Source organism: Gorilla gorilla, chromosome 1 (assembly GCF_029281585.2).
Source record: "Gorilla gorilla gorilla isolate KB3781 chromosome 1, NHGRI_mGorGor1-v2.1_pri, whole genome shotgun sequence".
NCBI lineage: Eukaryota > Metazoa > Chordata > Mammalia > Primates > Hominidae > Gorilla > Gorilla gorilla.
The window spans coordinates 203,605,059-203,630,254 of record NC_073224.2 but is presented as its reverse complement, the minus strand read 5'-3'; the positions used below and the strand labels follow the sequence as shown (position 1 = coordinate 203,630,254).

The following is a 25,196-nucleotide window of genomic DNA, read 5'->3' as shown; positions in this document are numbered from 1 at the left end:
GGGAAGGAGGGACAGAGGGACAGAGAAAGTCAGGCCAACTTGGCTTCAGAGCCTGAACAATCCAGCCACCAAGACCATTCCTCACTCCCTTTCCACTTCTGCTAGTTTGACAGGTCCAGCCAGTGTCCCTGGCTCTTCCCAGGGACACTGGAGACCAGGGTGGCCAAAGGGGATGCCAGCTTCGCAGTTCTCATTTGGTTTGACCTTTCAGGAGCACGCGAGTGGTCAGTGTGGCCGCACTGGTCCCACCCATCCTTCTGGTACTTTCTTTTTCCTTTGCTGCCACAGGGCTCATAGTGAAACCTGTGAGGAACAGCAATCCAAGAAGTTCACTTTTGTTTTCGTTAAATTGACCAACTCACAGCCAAGAAACAGTTTAGATCAATACACCGAACTGTTCAGGACTGCCAGAGTGTACAGGCCCAGACCCAGGTGCTGAGGAGGTAAGGGTGAGCAAAACGAAGCCCCTGCCTGTAGGGCGCTTGCTGTCTAGTGTTTTGCTGAATGTAAGAGTGACACGTGTAGGTGCCCAGGAGGTATCTGTGCCCTGAACAGAGGCTTTAATGGGTGGCGGGACAGGAGTGAGGCTGAACATAGAGACAAGGTCCAGAGCTGAGAGTGGCACTGGTGGGCTGGGAGCGGGGGCACCTCCCAGCAGAGCATCCAGGATGGGTAAGGCATGGGCCAAATGTAATGGGCAAAATCTTTGGACAGCTGGCTGCTGGGGCAGGTGTGGAACTGTGAGGTGGAGGAGTGAGGGGCCTGGGGCTGTGCTCTGAAGCACTGCAGAGGATCAGAGCCTTCTCACACCTTGGAGGTGCCCCTCTTGGTCTGTGGACCCTTGACTGGGAAGGGGCTCTGCCTGCACAGATCTTGTTCCTTGAGTGGCCTGGGTATGGGCTCCTGGACACAGAAGTGTGTCCGCGTGGGTGCTGTGGTGTGCCGGGGGAGGGGCCAGCCTATCTCTAGCTTCATTGCTAGAATGAAGTGCAATCTGCAAAGTCTAAATTTTTTTTCTTTTTTGAGATGGAGTCTCACTCCATCGCCCAGGCTTGGAGTGCAGTGGCGTGATCTCGGCTCACTGCAACCTCCACCTCCCGGGTTCAAGCAATTCTCTGCCCCAGCCTCCTGAATAGCTGGGATTACAGGCACCTGCCACCATGCCTGGCTAATTTTTGTATTTTTGGTAGAGATGGGGTTTCACCATCTTGGCCAGGCTGGTCTTGAACTCCTGACCTCGTGATCCACCCGCCTCGGCCTCCCAAAGTGCTAGGATGACAGGCATGAACCACCGTGCCCGGCCCAAAGTCTAAATTTAAGCAAAGGAAGGAAGGAAAGAAAGGAAGGAAGGAAGCCCTTGGCTTCCTATTGAGGAGAGGGAGGGGGAGGGTGGAGCAGGAAGAGGCCTGGCTGGGCCTTCTCCTTCCCTGGCTGCCCTGGATGGGCACATGGGCAGTCTGTCTGGGGCAGCAGGCTCCCCTACCCCAGATGGAGTTCAGCAGAGAGAGGATCAATACCCTTCAGCTGCTGTGGTGCTGGGATGCCCTGCTGCCTCCTGCATGCAAGGTCAGAGGGTGGGCCAAGCCAAGCAGGGAGCTCCCACTTGGGCAGTGGGCAGATGCACAGGTCCCAAGAGACTACTGGGCACTTCAGGTTCCCCTCCCCCGCCAAGACAGTGGTGCTAGGTGCCACCCGCTGGCTGCGGGGAGCAGGGAGGGGGCACACTCAGAGCTGCAGGAAGCCAGTTGGGAATCCTGCACCACTCAGCTGGGATGGAGAGGGATGGGGCTGGGTCGGGGCTGGAGAGGCCGAGACGTAGGCAGGGAAGGCAAGAACGCAGGAGACGCAGGCCACAGTGGTTCCAGATCAGGAAGTTTTATTGCTGACATGCAGGAAGAGTCCCCATGTAGTACAAAAATATGTCTTTATACAAACTTTTTTGTGACTTTTTCCGTTTCTTTACAATAGGACTTCTCTCAGTGTGTGACACCCAGTGAGGGCTGACCCATCCTCCTCTCCTTTGCTTCACCAGAAATGTAATCAGACACATGGCTTGACCTTGGAAGGGCCCAGTCTGTCTGACAGGGCTTTGCAGACCCGGCGGCTATTGCTTTGAAAAGGAGGAGAAAGACCACGCACGGGCAGCAGCCTGGAGGGACCCGGTGGGCTGCTGAGAGGGGGCTCCGCTGCGACGGGCCCTGGCCCAGCTTCAGGCCCTCACAGGAGGACAGTCAAGGGCTGGGAGCCCTAGGCCGGACCGCATTTCCGCTCCCGCAGGAGACTTTCTATGAAATAAATATAGAAAAGAGGGCATCCCCCAGCCCCACAGCACAAGACCCTGGCCCTCAGCGCTGGACAGCTGAGAGACACAGGCTCGCTGCTCAGGGGGAGTAAGTGCTGGGCTCCAGTAGGCTCCCACAGGCCCACTGAGGCAGAGGCATGAGGCGCCCAAGTGCTGGATGGGGCATGGGGAGAAAGGGGCGTGGGCAGCCCTGCTACTGCTGGCAAGAGGTGGCCCCATTTTTTCCAGATGGGGAAACTGAGGCACAAGGAGGTTTGGGAACTTGCCCAAGGTCACTCACAGTGAGTCAGCTTTTTAGGGGGAGGAGAGCGGCTCACACTCTGGGAAACACAGTCACCTCCCCACTGGGGAGCAGGGCCAGGCAGGAGGGGCCTCAGGGCCCATGACTGCCTGGAGGGGACACTCAGCCTCTCTGAGGACATATGGGGGATAGGCCTCTGGGGAAGGGTCTTTGCTTGGCATCAGGCAGGGCCAAGTCCAGTAAGGGCAAGGGGAGGGGGCATTCTGGTGAGAACAGCATTTCTGGCAAGACGGGCATCCACTTCAAAATTTCGGCTCAAAAGGGCAGCAGGGCTGTTCTCAAGCCAGGCAGGCAGGGTCCCCCAATCCCTACAATTCTCCTGAGTCCCTCACCACCATGGAGGACCCTTGCTAGGGTCTACCGGGAGAGTCACCACATCTATTATGAGGCAAGGGCACTGGGATATGTTCCCACCATCCCCTAAACACAAGACTAGGCTAGGGGAGCGTGCAGGCAGCCCCCGCTCACGGCCAGGCCTGCAGCCCAACCCATGGGCCCCTTCGCATTGGGAGTCCACGTGAGCTCGGTACCACGGGGAAGGATAGAGAAGGGAACAGGTTAACGCGCGTGTACAGCACCTCAGAGAAGCCACTGAGACGGGTGAGAAAGAGCCAGGTCTAGAAAGGCCTCCCATCACCGGCAGCAGAGAGGGACTGGTGGGCTGAAAGGGGACAGGGACTGGCAGGAGGGGCTTCCCTGCCTGGGGGTGAGGAGGGAGCCCACGTGTGGGCTGTGGACTCCTTGCTGTCCAGCCAGGCTGGGGGCAGGGAGTGGCCATGGACTGAGCCACCTAGAGATGGGAGAGAAGTTGGTATGGTAAAAAAATAAATATATTTGAGTTCGGTTTAAGATGAGGTGAAGGTTTTCCAAAGCTTGGACTGAGGGGCCTGGGTCAGAAAGAGAGGGACGGAAAGAGGCTGTGGCAGGGGCCTGGGAGAGCAGGGAGGAGGGGATGCTCGCTCTGGGGCCTGCAGCGAGCTGCACTTTCAGCTTATTTGGACTGTGGGGAGCAGCGCCCCAGGTCAGTTGGTGGCCGCTGGGGAAGGCCCCGGAGTAGGGTGAGCAGGCTCCCTCCTCCCTCTCGCTCAGTCCAGAGACAGCATGGTTAAAGAGACAGAGGTAGATTAAAACATCGTGATTAAAAGCAGATTAGTTATCTAGGCTTCTCAGATTTAAAAACCAAACAATCGAGCAATCATCCCAAAAGGTAGCTTCGTGGTACCTCTGCTGACCCCACGTGTGACCTGGGCTGTCCCTGTCCCTGCCCTGTCCCTGTTGTGGCCCGGGAGAGTCCAGCACTACAGGGCCCAGCCCTGACAGCCACGCCTTTGGCTGGGGCTGGAAGAAGTGGCAGCAGTGCTGGTGGCCCCGGCTGAGGCTGTTATTTCCGCAGGTAGCGCTGCGCCAGGATGGCCGTGTCCAAGGAGGTCATGGGCTGTGCGTCGTGGCCCAGCCGTCGCACCGGTGGTGCGCTGCCGAACTGCCGCTTGGGCACCCAGCTCCGGGCGTCATGGATGGAGCTCTTCTCCTCGGCCAGCAGCAGCTGCTGACGCATGTAGTTCTCAAACTCGTACTGGGAGCACTCCTCCGTCACCTTCGCCTTTGAGGCGGGGAGGGTGGGAAGGAGACAAAGATAAACCCAGATGAAGGCAGCGCAGCAGACAGGAGGGCAGGCAAGAGTGCTGGCAGCCTGGCTCCTGCAGTCACCCTTCCAGGCACCACACCCTCAGGCCTCAAGGCCGGGGGCGGGAGTGGCGCTGAGGGTGTGTCCCTGACCCCCTCCAGCCAACCTGAACTCCCCTTGCAGGCCGCCCTGCGGACCCGGGACTGACGCAGACTCACGCTTCCTAACTCACTGGCTGCGTGAGAGGTCACTTTACCTCAGAAGCCTTAGCTGTCTGGCCCCTCACAAAGGTTCTCTGAGCCCTGAGGCGGCTAATGCACGTCAAGAGGTACGAGCAAGCCCTGGGCTGGGGGCTCAGCACGTGGGGGAGCCACATACACAGGGCCCCACGCTGAGCTCCCTGGGATGGTCTAGGCAGATGGTAACAGAAGCTGAAGTGGTGTCCCCGTGCCAGTCACCACAGGAGACAGCAGGGCTTTGGGATCAGACTTGGGTTCAAGGCTTAGCTCCACTACTTCTAAGCTGCGTGGCTTTGGGAAAGTCCTCTCTAACCCCGTTTCCTCTTCTGTAACATGGGGCTAAGAACACATGCCACGCAGGCCCGCAGTGAGGGCTGAATGAGGTGCCCTCGGGGTAGGCACTCACTGCGGGCTAGTGATGATGATTTTAGCCAAACAGCTAAAGGGTGGAAGCTGGAGGTGGGTAGGGATTGGAACTCTCTTTCCTCGGGGGCCAGGAGGCTCTGGGAGGCTCTCCCAGGCACGGCCCCTCCTGGTCCTACCTGCACACTGCTCACTGTGGAGCTCCAAGGTGGGCCAGGGAGGGAAGGTCCTTCCAATATCCAGGGCCCAGCAATGCTGTTGCTCGGCCAAGCCCTGCCCTCCAGGGGGCACCCTAAGATCACCTGCCCTCTGCTGCCTGGTCCCCAAGTCTCTGCCCCCACCCTAGGCCCAACACTTTCTCCAGTGCAGGGAATGGGGAGGAAAGAAATAGGGAGAAATGAATCATCTGAAAAATGAAAAGCAGGAAGGGTGAGAGAGAACTCTGAGTCAGAGGGACAGAGAAATGTGACTTGGGCAGCAGGAGGAAGCTGAGAGGGCTGGCCTGGGCCACTTGGGCACTGGCTCCAGCTCGGCTGTCTCACAGGTCTCTCTGGCCAAAGATCTCCAGCTACACCAAGCCCAAGGCAGGCCCCAGGCAGCTCAGGCTGAGGACTGGTCTCCCTTTCCCACCCCAAGGCTGGGGAAGAAGACCAAGGAAACTCTGTGGCCTGTGGGGAGCTGCCACCTCTGCCCTTGCCCTGCCTGCCCCCAGAAGCCCATCCCTTGGGGCTGAGTAATGGCCCATCTGCCCTCCCCAACTCACCTCCTGGGAGCTATCCGCATTGCTCATTTGGTCATCGATGTCAGGAACCACTTGCAAAGGCCCACTCAGAGATGACAGCGACTGCCTGCAGGGAGGCAGACAGGTCAGGCTGGCCCCAGAGAGACCAGGTCCATTGATCCCAGACTTAACTGGAGTCAGACACACCTGGGTTGTGTTCCTGCCATGAGACACTGCTTCTCTGAGCCTCAGTTTTCTTATCCCATAAAGGGGGACAATTTCTCCCTTACAGGTGGTGGTGAGAACTCAGTGAGGCAATGCCCATCCCCCGCTGGCAGGGCCTGGGTAACTATGGCAGCCCATAGTTGCTCAACCTTCAGTTCTGCCTATGCCCTCCCAATCTTGTCCATGCAGAGAATCTGGAAATCTGACTCTAACTGGCAGAGAAGCAGGCTGACTACTGGCTGCTTTTCTGGGTAGGATGGGCAGAGGCCCTGAGGACGCAGCCTTGTGCCCGGTCAAGTGCCTGTCCACTTACCATGATGCAATGATGGCACTGAGGGCCTCCAGGACGTCGGCGGCGGCCAGGCGCTGCTGGGGGTCAAGGACCAGCAGCTTCCGGATGAGACACACGGTGTTCTCAGAAACCCGTCCATCCCTGAGGCAGGGAGTTGGGGAGGAGGGCTCAGTGGGTGGTGCTGGGTCTGTGGCCAGGATGCCCAGGCTCACTGTGCCGTTTCCCTGCCTTGAGCCCATCAGGCTGGCTGCCCCCCCACCCCCCGGGAGGCAGGACTCACTCAGGGATGGTATACTCGGCAGCCTTGATCTTGCGGAAGAGCTCCTGCGGGATGCTGTCGTAGAAGGGGAACTGGCCATACAGCATGGTGAAGAGCACCACGCCCAGGGCCCACATGTCACTGGGCTTGCCACGGTACGGCCGGCCTACGGGCACACACATACCACACTGTCTTCAGGCCACAGCACCACCGTGGCTCACCAGCCTGGAATCCCACCTGGGACCCTCCACCTGCCACCCTCACTTCCGGTCCCCCCCGAGTCGTCCCCTGAGCTCCTGCCCGCGCTCCCCGCTCCCCTGTTCCTCAGGATGCACCTCTCCTACCCCAAGGAGAGGGCTCACTCAGCACCTGCTCACAGCACCTGCCCCGCCCGGCCAGACGGCGAGCCCCTGGGAGCCAGGCATGGGTCTGCAGCCCCAGCACCCAGCACAGCAGCTCACAAGCAGGGGGTCAAGAACACTGGCACAGCAGATAACTAGCTGGCTCCAGATGAGCTGGCCGCTCCTCCTGTCACCGTCCCCACACCCCGCCTGCCTCCTTCACAGCCCGGATGACTACTTGCAGGTCCCCTCCTTTGTCTACTTGTGACTCCCTGTCTCCCCTCTAGAAGGGAAGTTCTCAGGTGCAGGTGCCTCCCTGCGGTGTTCACTGCTGAGCCCCAGTGCCCAGCACGGACCCAAGTATTTGCTAAACGAAGGATGGCCACTTAATTCACCTCTCTGTGAGAGTTTCCTCATCCGTAAAGCGAAAAGGAGCAGGCATCTAACGGAGCACCCGCTTTAGGACAGCACGGGAAGAAACACTTTTATTTCACTAACTGTGCTCCACAGCTTGAGGACACTGAGGCCCAGTGATCTGCTCTGTCCAGGGCCACATGGCTGCTCAGTGGGCCCACATCTGACTGTCAGGCTCTGCTGCTTGCCTGCTTTCAGGGCAACCTGTCCACCCACCCAGCAGCAATACAGCCATTGTCTGACCCACTCCCCCAAATGAGAAATATGAAGACCACTGGAGCATTTGAAAGCTCTTGGCCCTGCCCACTCCCTGTGATGCACCCTCTGGTATACCAGCAGGCTGTGGCAGCCTGGACCCCAGAATACAACTCCGTTCTCCGTGGGCATGGAAGAGACGCTGCCAGGCACCCTAGCGTCATCTCCCTGGGCGACCAGGGCCCAGTGAAGGGCAAGCAGTTTAACCGGGAGAGGGTGTGCCATGTGTGCATGGCAGTGCCATTACAGGCCTCAGCCTGCGTCTTCAGAAGGTACTGCGGCACCTTCAGGATGGCACTGCCGCCTACAACAGAGGGCTGTTGTGAGGAATAAGCACCTGCCCTGGCTGGTATAGCAGGTAGTTCTGTGGAAGATGAGCTTCTCCCAAGCTCTTTCCAGGCTGTGTCATCCTTGGCTCTTTCCAGCACCCGGTGCCAAAGAGCAGCTGCGGTGACTGTGTGGCTGACCCCATGGCTGACTCGAGGACAGCCCCCTTTTCCTAGAACTTGCTCCACCAAGTGGGGTTGCCAGTACAGAATCTATTACTTGTACCACCATTCTTAGCTCTGTATGGTTCCAAAAAAGGTGCTGCCTCTCCTCCCGTGTCTGGAAGATGCTTCCTGTTGAGCTGTCCTGCTGGCTTAGGCAGGAAGGATCTGCTTCCAGGACCTGTGTAGGGTTCCCTCAGCCCGAGCCTCTGTCCTGACCTGGAGGTATGAATGGCCCCTCCCCAGACAAACTCGTTGGGAGCCTGACCTGGGCAGGCGACCTTCCCTGGGCTTTGGCTTCTGAGGGGACACTGTACCCGCAAGCTTCCCTTTCAGCAATGATCATGCCAAACACTAGGTTAAGGGCATTACATATATATATATATTTTTTTTTTCTGAGACAGAGTCTTGCTCTGTTGCCCAGGCTGGAGTGCAGTGGTGAGATCTCGGCTCACTGCAAGCTCCGCCTCCCAGGTTCACGCCATTCTCCTGCCTCAGCCTCCCGAGTAGCTGGGACTATAGGCGCCTGCCACCACGCCCGGCTAATTTTTTTTATTTTTAGTAGAAACAGGGTTTCACTGAGTTAACCAGGATGGTCTCGATCTCCTGACCTCGTGATCTGCCCGCCTCGGCCTCCCAAAATGTTGGGATTACAGGCATGAGCCACCGCGCCTGGCTGGTTAAGGGCATTATTTAATCCCTCAGGTACTACTACTGCCATCCCTATTTTACAGATGAGAAAATGGAGGCTCAGAGAGGTCTGTAACTTCCCCAAATTCACATGGTTATTAGCCAGACTATCACCTCCATGAGGGCCAGACCAGGCCTGCCTTTTCACAGCTCCATGCCCCATGCCCATGCTGGGCACATGGAGAATAAATGAAAGCGCAGACCTGGGTCCAAAACCCACATGGTAGGGCTGGTACTTCAGCTTCTAACCCAGGAGGGAGGAGGCTGAAGTCAGAAGGAGATTGGAGGCCGTGATCACACAGCTGGTTCAACAGCAAGGCCAGAATGAGAACCCAGGTCTCTGGTCTCCCAGTCGAGGATTCTCTCTGATTCAGTCAGATTCCTTTGTTTCATCCTCCAAGACTGGCACGAGTCTGGAAGAACCAGAAGGATAGGCTGCTGGCAACAGCAGGGAGGGCCACAGAGCCTCAGACTGCAAATGAAGGCCACTCTAGGCTGGTGCTGCAACAGAGGAGTCCCAACCAGGGCTAGCCCGCAGCCCGAGCCCTGCAAACAGGCACAGCCCCACTCACAGGCTGGGTGGAAGGAGGAGCCTGGCTCTATCTCCTATGGGGATGCTTTGGGGATTACTGTGGAGGGTGCCAGACTGTGCTGGGCCATGGGGGTGGTGCCCCAGGAGTTAGGGTATACCCCTGGCACCCAGTTCCCTCTAGCAGAGGCTGTAGTGACTCTAACCCAAACCCCCAGGTCTGGGGAATGGTGCTACTGTCTTTGCACACGGGCAGCCCTGGGGACAGGCCTGGCTCTCCAGCAGAAGCGGCAGCTGGGGGAGCCTCCGAGGGAGTTGTAAGTGCTTGTATTACAGCAGCCTGCTCACCAGGACGTGTGTGAAGAGCTGGGACGAGGCTGGCTCGGCCACTGCACGGAAAGGGCGCACTCACGTGTGGGGTGGGGATGAAGGATCTTGGAGACAACCCCAAGTTCTCCATGTTGGAGGGATGGGAGCTGGTGTAAGCCCCGGTTCCCTAAAGGATTTGGGCCAAGGACAAGGGGGAAAGAGAAAGCAACAGAGTCGACATTGAAAGAGTTGCGAGAATGGGCTTTAGTGGGAGGCAGCCCTGGGGCTGCGCCTCCATTTTCCAGTTTACTATTTATGAGCTATGACTTTGGACAAGAGATGTCATCTCTCTGAGCCTCAGTTTCCTCATCTGTGAAAAAAGGACTTAAGATAGATATTGGCCTCACAGGGTAGCTGTGTGGTTTAAACAGATAATGTGAGTCACGCTCAGCACAGTGTCTGGAACTTGGAAATCAGATCAGTGGGCAGTAACTTTATGAGTTTTTTTTTTCTTTTTTTTTTTTGAGATGGAGTCTCGCTCTGTTGCCCAGGCTGGAGTGCAGTGGCACAATCTCAGCTCACTGCAACCTCCACCTCCCGGGTTCAAGCGATTCTCCTGCCTTAGCCTCCTGAGTAGCTTGGATTACAGGCAACCGCCACCACGCCCGGCTAATTTCTGTATTTTTAGTACAGACAGGGTTTCACCATATTGGCCAGGCTGGTCTCGAACTCCTGAACTTATGATCCCGCCACAGCCTCCCAAAGTGTTGGGATTACAGGCATGAGCCACTGCACCCGGCCTGTGAGTTACTTATTTGTTTTGTGTATTATCTGTCTCATCCCCACTAGAAAGTCAGCTCCATGAAGGCAGCAGTTTGTCTACTTTGTTCCCTGTTGTCTCCAAAGTGTCTAGAACAGAGCTTTGGGCCTGGGTGGCCCTCAGCAAACAGTAACAGAATGAATGAACACAGACAAAGAGAGAGGGCTCTGAAACACAAACTCACAGCGGCACACTCAGTTAAGAACTGTTCAGTGGCTTCCACTCGCACTTGAAGTAAAGGATGACATCTCTTACTGAGGCCTATGTCAGGCCTTGCCTGATCTGGCCCCTGCGCACCTCTCTGGCTTCTCCTTGAACCAGGCTCACTTTCTGAGCAGCTTGCAATTGCTCCAATGTGCTGTGCTGCCTCTGGGACCCTCAGCCTCAGCCTAGTCACACACACCCAGGGAATTCCTAGTTCCCCTTAAGATCATAGCTCAACTGTCACCTCATGGGGAAAGTCCTCCAAGCACCCTTCATCCATTCTCACAGCAATCCCGTTCCTCCCTAGCACTAATCTCAGAGGAATTAAACATGCATTCATGTTATCATTATGTCTTCCACCTCCAACAGACCAAATATTTTGTATGGGGAGGGACAGTACTGGTCTGGGCCCCCAGTGAAGCCCCAGCACCTTGCCCAGGGCCTGCCCACAAATTTGCTGAGTGGATTGTCACAGAGCCTGGCTGTACTGGGCTTAGAGGCCCAATGTCTGGCACACACACGTACCGCTGAGCACGTCGGGACTGATGTAGGCAGGGCTCCCTCTCTGGTCCTTCAGCAGGTCCCCCTCGCTCACCAGATGCTTCCCGAGGCAGAAGTTGGTGATGGTTATCCGATGTGTCCTAGGAGTGGGAGACAGAGTGGACAAACCTCAGTGTCTATAGCAACAGGCACAAGACACGCGGGCAGGGCACACCTCGCTGGGCCAACCCCCAATCCTGAACAGTAGGAGGTAGGCTTCTCGTCAGAGGGTGAAGCAGCTGCCCCGACCCCCTCTCCAGGGAGCAGAGCAGAGGAATCAGGCCCCAGACTTTTCTGGCCACCAGCCGAGCTGTCCCAGCAGGGATCGGCTTCTCTCCCAGGTACCTGAGTGTTGCACAGGCCATCCCTGGACCTGCTGCCCGGGCTGAATCTCGGGGTACAGCTTAGGGCTTAGAACAACTTTCAGAGATTTCTCAAAAACAGCCTCATGTAATATTCTAGACTGGGAGTGACCTGAGATTTAGTTCGATTTCCTCATTCACACATGAGGAAAAGGAAGTCCAGCAGAGGTGAGTGACTCCACCTTGGAAGGTGACCCAAGGGCTGGCCCCGAGCCACCTCCGCACCACGGAATATGTCAGTTCTCACTTGGCCCCACAACCACTGCAGAGGAAGAAACTGACAGTGGCCAATGAGGGGGATTTTCTCACTGTCCTGTTTCAGATGATACAACAAAGGCACAGGGAAGTGAAAGGACTTGGCCAAGGTCATGCAGCTGGTGAGCAGAAGAACAGGATCCAAGACCAGGTCCGCAGGGCCCCAGAGCTGCGCACACAACTGACAGCTGCCTCATGCCCAGATGTGTCCCTGGGCAGGGCCCCAGGCCCCGCATGACTTTTCCTTCTGTTCCATCAAAGCTGACTCATCCCTTACCTCGTACTTGTGACTCTGCCCTGGCTAGAACATCACAGACCCTCCCTCTGAAAGGCGTGGGGCAGGGCAGCTTTGGGCTCTGATCCTTTGGAGAAAACCCACATGTGGACAAAACGAAGTGCCCCGAGAGGACCCTTACACCTTACACCACACTGGGGGCTGGGAGGGTGGGCAGGCCCTGTCTAAGAGGCCTGGGAAAGGTTTCCTGGGCCACTGGGGCAGGCAGTGAGGAAGGATGCCTCTCTACCCAACTGCCCTGCTCCTGTGTCGGCTGGCTGGGTGGAGAAGCTAGGGGGAGAAGCTGGGAGGACAACAGGAAGGAAAGCTCCATGGGGGCCTTGGGCTGCCTCTCCCTACAATCAACTCTCAGAGGCACAGGGCATGTGTGGCTGCTGGTGGATTTCCCCAGGAGCTGCATCCAGGAGGCTCTGAGAGCCCTCGGTGATCTTGGGGAATTCTGCTGGCAAAGGGCTTGATGCAAAACAAAGGCCAGCCTGCCCTCTGGATTCCCCATGGAAACACCGACTCCAGCGCCTACATAGGTCCGCCCTGTCGGCTGCCATAGGAATCTGACTGGTGGCCCGCAGGCGGCTAGAGCCTGAGCGCACAGGTGAAGGGTCACTGCGAAGGGTCACTTGCACATCAAGGAGTGGGCTGCTCTAGCTCTGAAGCTCCAGTGCCGCTGCCCTGAATATGGGGCTGCTCAGGCCTCTTGTCCAGAAGGTTCCCACAGAGCAGAGGCACTGTGGGTTTTCTCCCCTGGTCAGAGATGGCCGCGGAAGCTGCAAATGCATCCTGTGGGTCTCTGAGGCTCAAGATGCTGAGAGGAGGACAGCTCAGGAGAGAATACGGTGGGTTTGGGAGTCAGGTTCCTAGTCCTGGCTCTGCCACTTCCTTGCTCTGTGAATCTCTTGCTAAACCTCAATTTCCTCATGCGTACAACAGTGAAATCCTAGCACCAAACTCCAGAACTGGGTTAGGATTCAGCAAGATAAGATAATCTCATGGAGGGCACTTAGCCCAATGCCTGGCAAATAGTAGAAGCTGGTGTTGTCCTTTCATCCCCGATGGCTGGCACACCTGGTAGGAAAGACTCTGTCTTGGAGGCGGTAGGGGAGAGGTGCCATGGTGTGACAACAGGCCCCAGAGAGCACATGCCAGTGTGGCTGAGCTTTCAACTCAACACTGCTGGTGGGACTTTCCCACCCTCTGCCAGGGCACGGGCAGGCACAGCTGAGGCTCTGCAGGGCTGAGCGGCAGGTGCACTGGAGTCTCTCCACAGGAAGTGGCACGGGCAGCTCCAAGTCCTCCTGAGGTTTGGCAACACTCCCCTGCCCCGCCACCACCACCCAAGTGGGAGGTGCATGGCTCCCTGGGAGTCCCAGACCCCCTAGTCTGGTCCTGACAGGAGGGGGCAAGGGCAGAGTGGGACGGAGGGAAGGGACGTGTGTCAGTAGGATCGGCTCTGAGTGAGTCACGCTTTAGCTATGGCCCTCTGGGCTGCCACAGTGTTTTTCTCCTTTTCTAGGAACTTGGTATGTTGCTTGCCTACCAAAAAGAGAGGAGGAAGCAAAAAGACCCCACAGCACCTCACATAACCCCAGAAGAGGATTTCGAATTTCGATCCTTTTAAAATCCAAAGCGGGGTGAACTTGTTGTTGCAGCTGCCTTGCCAACACCTCCCCCTGTCTGCTCCTTGGGAGCTCTCTGCTCTGCTGAGAAGGCCTCCAGCTGGTCCGCCTACTGCTCCAGTGGAGTTATAGCCTGGCATGATGGGTGGGAAGGGGCTGGAGTGGGCTGGAGCTCCTTCAGGTCAACTGAACGAGGTGAGAGTGGGGCCCCAGAGCGGAGGGTGTGCCACAGGACACACACGGAGCAGTGAGTCTCTCTGCACCACACTACCCTGCCACTCTGGAGCGCCCATGACTCAAGTAAAAGGCAGCCAGAACCTCTGTCTGCCCTGAGACACAAAAAGGGGGATTTATCAGATTCAGGAAGTACAACCAGGACACTGGGTATGAGTGAGGCATTGGCATTCTGCACCCTGAGGAGCACGCACTCACACTCACAGCAGAGCTGCTACAGCCACGCCGGCGTATGCAGGGAGGTGCGACCCCTTGACTACACTCCCAGGACCAAGGGGGCCTGGGGAAGTGAGAGTTGGAAGCAAATCCCCCAGTGATACAAAGGGCCAGGACTGCTGGTGTGGTTAGCAAGCATGAGCCCGGCAAGTTCCCATGACAACCCTGGGATGTTCATTTAGAGCCAATGAATGGCTGCTGTGGAAGGCCTGGGAGCTCTCTAGTCCAGCTGGAGGGCACATGGGCTCTGCGGCCAGATGGATTTAGGTGCCCAAAAAATATGCTCTCTCTTTGTGAACAGTAAGCCTGTAGTCCACAGCAGGATGGGACTGGCCCAAGTCCCCAGAGAGGGCCGGGGGAAGGGGCAGGACCCAATTTCCCAACTTTATGACAACTGGCTCTCCACAGCCCAGTGCTGGTTTGCTCGGGGCTCCCCACCACCTCCTCTCATGATGCAGAGCTATGTCTGGGGGACCGCTGGGCCCTCACCAGGGGTGTCCTCGTTGGCCACTCAACATGCAGCAGGCCTCATCTCCAGAGATGTGAGCCCATGGGTCCTGTTCTCCATCTCTCAGCCACAGGCTCTCCAGTCCTGGCTAGATTAGCACTGGGGTGTGCCTGTGATGCGCCAAACCCCATCATATTACGCAGCCTCACACCCACTGATTTGCATCTCAGGCCAATCTTCCCAGGAAGCCAGGATGACCTTCACTTTCACAGATGAGGAAATGGAAGCTCAGGGAAGTGCTTGGTACCTCAATATATGAATTCAATCAATAAGTACCCAGAGGACCACACTCTCACGGTCTCCAAGATAACGAAGAAGTGGCACTGGGAAGTGAGCCAGGTCTGACCCCCATGTCAGTGCTGCTTCCGTCCTCCTCAACTCACTCACTCAGCCAGTCCAGGGTTCAAGCAGCTCTGGAATTTCCTGTTTCCCTCCCTTCCCCCTGCAGAGCATAGCAGGGCAAGGTTCTCATCCCTTCACTTTCTCAGCCTGGCAAATCCCAACTCATCCTTCGCAAATCGACTCAGGTGGCAGCCACTGTCCCTCCACATGTCCCTTGCCCTCTGCACGCCAGTCCTCCACACATGATACCATCTTCTGGTCAGTACACCATCAGATGGTGGGCTCCAGAGGGTAGTGGGAACCACTGAGAGTTTCTGTCTGCAGCCCCAGCACCAGGTGGTGCTAGTCGAAGGATGGAGAACGCTTAGCAGCCGAGGTGCACAGCATCGTCCCGATGGCCTCTCAGGCTGGAGCTATGGGATCTGGAGCCCCCAGCAGTAATTCCCCATCAGTTGAGATGGGGCACAAGGCAATGCCCTCCCCCCCCGGAGGCCAATCTCCAGGCAGCTTCTTTTCCTCTGACCACTGTGGCTTTGGCCTCTTTAGAGGACAGTGGGCCTCAGGCCCTTCCTGGGCTGGGCTGGCCACATCATGGAATGAATCACCCACCACAACACTTCTGCTGTGAGATTCAGGCTGCCTTTGTAAGCCCTCCAACCTGCTCAACGCCGAGGTGAGAGGTGACAGAGGGGGGCTCAGAAATAATGGGTGGGGGCGGAGTGGGGGAGATGCGCCCTTCTCAGCCCTGCATTTCAAGGATCATGGTAGCCCACAGAGTGGGCCCACTTCCTGCTGGTCCTGGGTTCCTACATGGTTGGTGGCCCCTCTAACATGGTGAGACAGTGGTAGCACTGTCCCAGATCACTCCAAAGAGGCCCAGGACCCTCTGTCGAGGCGGGATGACAACCTGAAACCAGGGCCGCGCTTGGTGTCCCTCTGCTGCTGGTTCACCCCAACAAGGGTGGGCCGCCAGATCCCCTCCAAGTCTAAGGCATGCTCTCCCTGCTGCTGAGAGAGCTGGTGGCATTTTACAGGTAACCACTCACAGCTGCATCCCTCTCCAGGAGGCCCTCTTAGCCAAAAGAAGCTGCCTTGCCTAAGGGAATGCCCCTCCCTAAGGACAGCAGACATTCAGTGACTGATTGCTGTGGGGGCACAAAGGCCAAGCGCGGGCCATCTGCAGGCCATCCCACTCTCCAGTTTTTCAGGCTGAGGCCCTGCTGGGACTTCACTGCGGTTCAGCTTCTCCCTCTGCCTAATTCCACCCCCTCACCCTGAGAGCACTTCACAGTAAACCTTCTGCACGTAAACCTCAGAGTCTGTTTCCTGAGGAAACTGACCTATGGCAAGGCGTCATTTTGCTCGTTCCTTCACCCCATTTGTCCATTCAAAAAATATATATATTTTTGTAGAGATGGGGTCTTCACTATGTTGCCCAGGCTGGTCTCAAACTCCTGGGCTCAAGTGATCCTCCCGCCTCAGCCTCCCGAAGTGCTGGGATTACAGGCGGGAGCCACCGCGCCTGACCATTTAGTCCATTTTTATAGTAATTTTCTGAGTACGCACTAGGAGCCAGGCGTGACAAATAAATGGACCAGGGAAATCTAAAGTTCTTCCCAGAGCTCCCTTTCTGTGGCTCAAAACTCCCAGTCTCAGCAAACCCCCAATTCCCATGTTCATCCCATCCCCTGAGCCCTGGGATTCCTGGAGGAAGTGGGTTGTTTTGAGTCGGAATCCTCATGAGGACACTTCAGGGCACTGGAGAGTTGCAATGTGTAGCCCGCCCCAGCCCCGGGGTAACTGTATGGATGTAGAGACAGGGATCTTACCTCTTGTTGAGCACCATGTTCCCCAGCTTCAGGTCTCTGTGCACAATATTTTTCTGTAAAACAACAGGCGTATGGTTTACACTGTCAATGTGAGAGGTGGGGTCAGGGCCCACCCTGTAAGATGGGGGCTCTCCAGGTGTTCGAGAAGGCAGGAAAAATTCTATGATGTGTCTCTTTAGGCTCCAAGCACAGGCAGATCAGGACAGTTCTAAGTTCGCGTGACCTGCGCGTCTGGATGGGGAATGAATGTGCACCTAGTCAGTGTCTCCCCATCTGTGGCAGCTTCTTTAGCTCTTTCTCCCCTCAGGGCAGTGGCTGGTGGGGAAAGTCACTCATTTTTTCCCCTCCATTAGACATTCCATGGACAGGATGGATCTGGGGGTCGGGGAGGAGCTGTCATGGCTTTGTGACTAAGTACCACAGGCTCGGCCCACAAAAGCGGTGCACCGGGAAGAGGCTCAGGCTCTCCTATCCTTTGTCCCAGGGTGCCTGACACCTCTAATCCTACAAAAAGCTCAGATGTGCTGTAGTTGCTTGGGTGGGTATCTCACTGTCATCACTACATGGGGGTGGACACCAGGCCTCTTAACTGATGGGGAATTAACACAGTTGGCTGTGGTAATTACCACAGCTGGGCTGCAGGTCAGCCCTCACCAGGAAGGTGGCCTGCAGGGTGGCACTGTGCCTCACCCTGTGCACCTGCCATTCAGTCACTCTTCTTTTGGACACTCCCAGCTGCAAAGCACACCTGGGTGCACAGGACAGAGCTGCCTTCTGCTCAGCAGCAGCAAGAAAGGTGGCTTTCTGTGGCCAGAAGGCGCAGCAGCAGGGTGTGGCCTCACCTGGTGCAGGGCCTCCACCACGCGGACCACGTCGTAGAAGATGACCACAGTCTCCCTCTCGCTGAGCCTCTTCTCCTTGATGACGTAGTGCTGCAGGTTGATGAGGTCAGCGGTCTTGTCGCTGAAGTCATGAGCACAGAGGCAGTCCAGGACGAGGCAGATGCGCTTCTTCATCTTCTTAACCATCCGGCTGGATTCTGTGTCCTCAACGATTTCACAGGTGCGGTCCTGGGAGGCAAGGGGGCAGCGCAGGGCTTGGCTGTGAACTTGGCAGGGCCAAGGCCAGGGCCTGGGACTCTCCTCTGGAGTGGGACACTCAAACCAGTGAGGGAGCCTGGAATTAGCCTCCATGTGCGGGCCATAGAGGACTGAGGGCTGGGCAGCCTAGACCATGGGGCAGCTCAGCACTGTGCAGCCTCTTGTGTGCCAAATGCCAGGACCAGCAAGAGGCTGAAGCTAAAACATCTCAGGTGAAGGCTTAATGCTTTGATCATAATGCAAAGGATTCAGATCAGGTCTGGGCATTTAGAGCCCAAGGGCCCTCTTAGCCCAGTGCTCAAGCAGCAAAAATGGGAATCCTCCCTCCATGGCACCCAGATTCCAGTAATCACCAACAGAACCCCCTTTTGATATCTAAGATGGTGGAAGTTAGAAAGAGGTCAATCTTGGCAGGCTCCAGAGGCCATACAGGTTCTGTGTATCCAGGACACCTGTTTTCCTCAAGTGCCTTCCTGCTTTCCTCTTTTCTCAGAAAAGAGGACTGTCGGGACACAGTATTCCCGACAGTCACATGATGGCTAAGAGTGACTCTGACCTCAGACTGCTGGGTTCAGGCCCCAGCCACCTTGTCTTAGCTGTGGGACCTGGGGCAGTCTGCTTACCCTCTCCAGGTCTCTAGCTCCTCATCGGTAAAAGGGAGCTAGTAATCCTTCCCCCACAGCCCAAGAGAAGTAAATAAGACAATCCATGTCCCGTGCTTAGGTCATGCACTGCCAGGGCTCAGTAAGTGAGTACTGCCACCAATGTTGTGGCTGCGAGATGGACACAATGGTAGCAAACTCTAGACCCATTTTCCTTGCTGAAAGGTATTTCGAGTAAGACAAAAAACAGGGGGACTTCATCTGACCAGCTTGAGGAAGTCCTTAGTGTCATGCGGGGTAGACTGACTGTCCCCTCTGGGGAACCCCTGAAGGACTGAATATCCACATTTCTTTTCTTTTTTTTTTTTTTGTGAGACGGAGTCTCACTCTGTTGCCCAGGCTGGAGTGCAGTGGCGCGCTCTCGGCTCACTGCAAGCTCTGCCTCCCAGGTTCATGCCATTCTCCTGCCTCAGCCTCCCGAGTAGCTGGGACTACAGGTGCCCACCACCACGCCCGGCTAATTTTTTTGTACTTTTAGTAGAGATGGGGTTTCACCGTGTTAGCCAGGATGGTCTCAATCTCCTGACCTCATGATCCGCCCGCCTTAGCCTCCCAAAGTGCTGGGATTACAGGCATAAGCCACCTCGCCCGGCCTCCACATTTCTTCTTAAGAGCAGGACCACACCTCATATTTGCTTTTCCTAGCACAGTGTCTGGCACACAAACAGTACACTAGAAACACTTCTGATCACCCAGGTTCTCTCATCCAAAATGACATGAACTAAGGCCAAGCTTCTGAAGATATCACAGACAAAATACCAAGAAACCACAATCACCCTCAATTTGATTTCATGTTTATGGGGATACTCTAATTTTTGGAGTTGCCTAAAAATACTCTGAGTCACCTCTAATTGCAAATCTAAGAACAAAGACCTTGGTGGGGTGTATACATGGGGGTGGGAAGTGTTTTCCCTTTGTTTTATTTTAGAAACTCAAGCTGACAAGGAGTTTTTATTGCCTGAACAGCAATGATGATGACAGTGTTCCAGCAGCAGCTCAGTGCTTGACACAATCTCATTCATCGTCCCAACCACCACTGGAGGTAGGTACTGTTATCACTATCCCCATTTTATAGATGGGGAATCTGAGGCCTAGAGACCTTAACTGACTTGCCCAAGGTCATACTAGCTGAATCCAGGACTGTCAGCATCAAAATGTGACTGCTCTCTCTGGCACTGTGTGCCTCTCAAACAGCAGGTCTGTCTTAGCAAGAGCTGGTCCTGGCCAGCAAACGGCTGAGGGCTCAGTGGATGCTCAGCTGAGGAATGGGGCTGTTCCCAGGCCTGTGAAGGAGGCCTCCCGGTCATTCTGAACCCAACTCTTCATTTCTGGAGACACAACTTCAGTGCTGCCCCAAGAATGGTTCTTGTCAGGAACACACTGTTAATCAATACTTTTCCTAAGAGATCTGACCACCTGTTCTTCTGCCTGCTCAGGCATTTCAGTTTGTCCAGTAAATGTCTCAAAAAAAAAAAATTAAAAAAAAAAAAGGACAAGGGGGCCCTTTTGAGACGGAGTCTCGCTCTGTCACCCAGGCTGGAGTTCAGTGGCACAATCTTGGCTCACTGCAACCTCCACCTCCCGGGCTCAAGCGATTCTCCTGCCTCAGCCTCCCGAGTAGCTGGGACTACAGGTGTGCGCCGCCATGCCCAGCTAATTTTTGTATTTTTAGTGGAGACGGGGTTTCACCTTGTTGGTCAGGATGGTCTCGATCTCCTGACCTTGTGATCTGCCCACCTTGGCTTCCCAAGGTGCTGGGATTACAGTTGTGAGCCACCGTGCCCGGCCTGGGCCCGGGTGTCTTTAAGTGACTTCTTGCTTTCCTCTTTTCTCAGAAAAGTGGCTCTTCAAAGAAAGCCTGGCTGCTGTTAAGATGCAAACTGTGTGCATTCCTGGCTAGGCTATAACCATCCCCACAGGAGCACACCTAGTGCGGCCCAGCCTGACTTCCAGCCCAGGCCATCTCACCCACCCTGGAAGTCCTGATGTACCTAGCATGGCAGGGACACCCAAGGGTCACGTGAGCTGCTCGTATGGCTGTGGCCCCAGCAAGTGGCAGCCCCCAGAGCCAGCCAGAGGTGGGCGCAAAGGGTGAGGGGGCAGGCCGCTCACCTGGAAGAGGCCGTGGTGGTGCACCACGCCATCCTGCGTGTGCAGGAGAGACAGCAGCGAGTACTCGGTGTGCAGCAGCATCTTGCCCTGCCGCTCTTCCTGGCTCTCTATGCCTTGGTCCCCCCTTTCCTCCAGGGTCAGGATCTTTAGGAAAGCATAAAAATAAAATCAAAACCAGAACACCTCATTTTACACAGCAGAACAACCAGAACAGGGGAAGCAGGGGGCTTTTTACCACATGACATTTGTGCACAATGCACACACAAACACACCAAGTGAAATCGTTTTTCTTAATATGATGGTGATGTAATTTATGCACAGACAAAACTCTTTAAATCAGAAGTTGTTCTGAGGGAGACTGTGAACTTGATTGCTTCTCGGGAAGAAATGGCGCTACTCTTGTTCAGAATGACGCAGGTGTGAAGGTGGAGGAGGGAGGAGTGGGTTGGCATGACAGGCCCTGTTCCTGAGGCACCCTCACCCCCACGTCTCACTTACCTTCAGCTGATAGAAGTCATCCGTGCCATCTTTCCTCGCCAAACACTGCACTATGCTTGGCACCGGTGAGTTGCCCAGACGGGGACCTACGGCACAGAGAGCTGCTGGTCTACTTTTCAGAAGCCCTGGCTGTCACGATACCAGGTCACCACGTGGTCTTTCACTAGACCTTCTATTCAGGAGGGCACCATAGCTCACGTGTACTGGACTGACCCTCCAAGGTCTCCCGGTGGAGAGTTTTCAAGGTCTCCCCTCCAAAAATAGAGGGGTATGTGTGCTCTGCCTGGAGCACATCCAGCTTTTGCAGACACATTTCCCAAAGAGAGGTTTTCAACCCTGGGTGCACGCTGGAATCTCTAGTGAGCATCTATTAAAAACAAGAGATCCAGGCTGGGTGTGGTGGCTCACACCTGTAATCCCAACACTTTGGGAGGCTGAGGTGGGAGGACTGCTTGAGCCCAGGAGTTTGAGACCAGCCTGGGCAACACAGTGAGACTTCTTCTCTACAAAAAATAAAATATTGGCTGAGCATGGTGGAGCATACCTCTAGACCCAGCTACTTGGAAGGCTGAGGTGGGAGGATCGTTTGAGCCCAGGAGGTTGAGGCTGCAGTGAACTGTTGTTTGTGCCACTGCACTCCAGCCAGGGCAACAGAACAAAGCCCTGCCTCAAAAAAAATCAACAAAACCCAAGAGATCCTGGATCCCCTGAAGAGCAACTTCAGGGTGAGGATCCAGGAAACTAGAGCCGCAACAGGTTCCCTGGTGATTCTGATACAGCCATCTGGCCCCTGTTCAAGTGCCAGCTTTGGGGACTTTCTGTACTTCTGGAGATGTACAGTGCTCACTGTTCCGTGACAGCACCTTGCCCAAGCTTTGAGAGTGGAAATCTGATGTCACAGTGCCACTGCTGCGTGAAAAACTCTTAACGAAGCTCCGCTGCTCTTTGTTTTCCTTTTTACCAGTGCAATGTTCACAGACCCACTGCTCTTAACATACCACCCAAACTCCTTTGTCTGGCCCCCAAGGCCTTGCATGATTCAGTTCCCGCCCACCTTTCTAACAGGATGTTCCACTCCCTGTCCCATGCCACACTCCAGCTCCTAATGTTGGGCTCCTAGTTCCCAACATGGTAAGCCCTTTCCTGCTGCTGGGCCTCTGCAGTGCTGTTTCTTCTGTCTGCAGTGTTCTTCCCCAGCTTTCCCCACAGTTGCTGCTTCTCCTCCTCAGGTGTCAGCTCATATGGTGCTTCCTCATAAACAGGCCTTTCTTGCCTGCCCTACCTACGGGCCCTTCTCATCTCATGTAATTGTGGAACTTCCTTCAAGGCACTTGCACCACCGGTGATGACTGGTGACTTGTTTACTTTGTTTCTCTGTTTCTCTGTGAGGGCAGGAACTTGTCTTATTCACTGCTGCATGCCTGGTAAACAGCACAGGCCTGGCAAACAGCACAGGCCTGGCACGTAGTAGGTACACACCATTAAGTATGTACTGAATGACTGGAGCTGGAACTATCCTGTGCCTGTAAGTCCAAAATGCTGTCCCAAAGTAAAACTCACGCCCAGTCTCTGGCCGCAACCCTGACTATAAGCAATTTGGACTGCTGGTCCTTATGCATCATGCAGAAATGCTCTGCTGCTCCTCTGGCCAACTGCCAACACCTGTGCCAGGATTTCTGTGCCAATTTAAATAAATTTGGGGGGCTATACAAAATGCTTTGTGAAATTATGCCATCCAAGAATGGCATAAAGCAGTGCCTTGGATGATAGATCTTGGATTTTCATTTTATTTTATTTTTTTAGAGACAGAGTCTCGCACCGTTGCCTAGGCTGGAATGCAGTGGCGTGATCACGACTCACTGTAACCTCAAACTCCTGGGCTCAAGTAATCCTCCTGCCTCAGCCTCCCAAGTAGCTAGGACTACAGGCATGTGACACCACGCCCAACTAATTTTTATATTTTTCTAGTAGAGATGGGATCTCACTATGTTGCCCAAGCTTGCAAAGTCTTGAACTCTTAGCCACAAGCGATCCTCTCACCTCAGCCTCGCAAAGTGCTGGGATTACATAAGTGAGCTATTGCACCTGGCCAGAGCTTGGGTTCTAATGCAGCTAATGACTTCTAATGGGTGTGCTTCCTGTGAGCACGTCACCATTCTAGGGGCACACATAGGATTCTCTGGGGGGAGAGTCGGAGCCTAGCTATTGGCTAAGGCTGATCTAAGGCTGGTATGGCTAAAACACTGACAGCCCCTGGTACAGAGTGACCCAAGGCTTGGGTCTTCCACTGATATAAACATACTCCGTTTCAAGTAGTGAAGCTAGGCACCAGGCCTGGGGCAGGGCAGGACCACACACTGTGGGTGGGCCACCTCACTCTGATGTCTGTAGGTCAGATCATGCGAGCCAATGTGCCCTGCCCCTGCCTCCCAGCCCACCCATTTTTCCCAAAGGTCAGAGGCTTACCAAGGATGAATGGTCCAGCTCTCTTTGCATTATTTCCAGAAATCCCACTTCCTAGAGCCTTGGCCCTGGCCGACGTTTGCCCAGCTCCTCTGTCTGATGCTCTCCGCTTCATTCTCAGCTCTAGACAAGACAGAAAGACCCCTTCTCACTGAGTAAGTCAACGAGTTTCCTTATGCTAACCTAGCCTGCAGGTCTTTGACTTGGGATGTGTCACACAGCTGCAGCTGCAGCCTCCAACTCCTGCTGCTCCCAGAGGAGCATCCAAGGCTCCAAGTGACAAAGAACCACAGCTCCTTTACTTGGGATTAATTAGATGCTAAAGGTGGACATCCTTTAAGGCAGCATATACAGGGTACAGAGGCGGGGAGCCAACACACCACCACCAAGTGGCCAGTTAAATTCAGAGAGGAGAAAACTGGGCTTTGTGCAGATGCTAATGCCAAACAGAGCCCCAAGAGACTACCACAGAGACAGAGAGGAGAGCCAGCCCCATCCAGCTGAACCCCAGCCCTGAGGTGAGCAACTATTCCCAAAGTGAGACCTGCCCTCCAAATACCTACAGCCTAATGACCCGAGGTGCCCATTCCTGGCCCGTATCTGGACAGTGGGCCCCAGGAATGGGATGCTTGTTACACGAGGCCTGGGGGCTTCTTATGCCCACGGAGTTTGATGACTACAGCCCCGAGAACCCCTCTCCCCATCTTTCCTTGACTCTCCGGTCCTCTCAGATGAAAGAACTCCCCAAAGTTGTCAATGGCAGGGTTTACTTTCTCTTCCCTCATAAACTCAAACTTTTCCTGAATTACTTTTCAGAAAAAGAAAATTCATTGTGTATTTAAGAGTCAGTTAAAGAACACTACTGAAGATCACTGAGCACTCTGATTTGCCTGATAATCCCGAGATCCTCCTGCATAAAAATGAAAGGCGGACATTGGGGCCAGAGGCTAAAAGACACCTCTGGACACAGATTAAAAAATAACAGATAAAAACACAAAAGAGGAGTTGTCTCTTCCAGCTCTCCAAAGTCAAACACCTTGGCAAAGCAGGATCTGGGGGTGACAAGGAAACAGATGTGTACAGACGCGTTCCACATGGGGAAGGTCAGGGTCACAGGATGCCCAGTGTGGGTGCAGGGCTCCGGGAAAATTTCCCTAAGGATACAGGAGTGGGCCAGGCAAAGGGCAAGGACCTTCATGGTAGGAGGGCTTCAGTGAGCAAACATGCCCAGGTAAGAAATGGCATGCAAGCCACCAACGCCAGGTAGTTTGTGTTGCTGAAGCATCCAACACGAGGCAGGGAGTGGTGAGAGGTGGCCCAGGATAGAGGCCTGACACTCACCTTAGGAGTGTAGCCTTTACCCTTCCATAATGGACTCAAAAACACAGAACTCCAGCCTGTTCCTGTATTTTTCTTCATATAAAAGTAACTGATGTTCTCTGCAGAAACATTAGAAAATACGCATATGCAAAAATAAGAAAATAAGGTACCCATGACCTTACCTCCCAGATATAACTGCTGTTAACATTCAAGCATGTTTTTCTTGTGTGTGACTGTGTGTATGCTTATATAAAGTTTTATTATTACAAACATGCGGACCACACTGTGATGCTATTTTATGTTTCCTTTTTTCCCACCTAAAATACATTAAGGGAGGCCTGGCGCATTGACTCCATGCTTTTAATCCCAGCACTTAGGGAGGCTGAGGTGGGTGGATCACCTGAAGTCAGGAGTTCAAGGCCAGCCTGGCCAACATGGTGAAACCCCGTCTCTACTAAAAATACAGAAATT

General features: G+C 54.9%; 1 protein-coding gene across 4 annotated transcripts in view; it reads right to left on the bottom strand.

The window, feature by feature from the left end:
- Positions 1-1,859: 1,859 nt before the first annotated feature.
- Positions 1,860-25,196, bottom strand: part of STK40 (serine/threonine kinase 40) — a 53,047-nt gene continuing 29,710 nt past the window's right edge. Inside the window, exons 2-12 of one of the 4 annotated variants that reach the window (XM_055391940.2) lie at positions 24,747-24,844; positions 23,409-23,528; positions 20,943-21,043; positions 20,445-20,588; positions 17,413-17,640; positions 16,571-16,623; positions 10,902-11,017; positions 6,348-6,492; positions 6,089-6,208; positions 5,593-5,677; positions 1,860-4,203 (exon numbers count right to left, since the gene is read on the bottom strand). In XM_055391940.2, coding sequence (XP_055247915.2) covers positions 3,985-4,203; positions 5,593-5,677; positions 6,089-6,208; positions 6,348-6,492; positions 10,902-11,017; positions 16,571-16,623; positions 17,413-17,640; positions 20,445-20,588; positions 20,943-21,043; positions 23,409-23,520 — 1,323 coding nt within the window. In that variant the 5' untranslated portion in view covers positions 23,521-23,528; positions 24,747-24,844 and the 3' untranslated portion in view covers positions 1,860-3,984. The remainder of the gene's footprint in view (positions 4,204-5,592; positions 5,678-6,088; positions 6,209-6,347; positions 6,493-10,901; positions 11,018-16,570; positions 16,624-17,412; positions 17,641-20,444; positions 20,589-20,942; positions 21,044-23,408; positions 23,529-24,746; positions 24,845-25,196) is intronic. The other 3 variants (XM_055391951.2, XM_063700305.1, XM_063700306.1) reach the window with 3 other exon arrangements.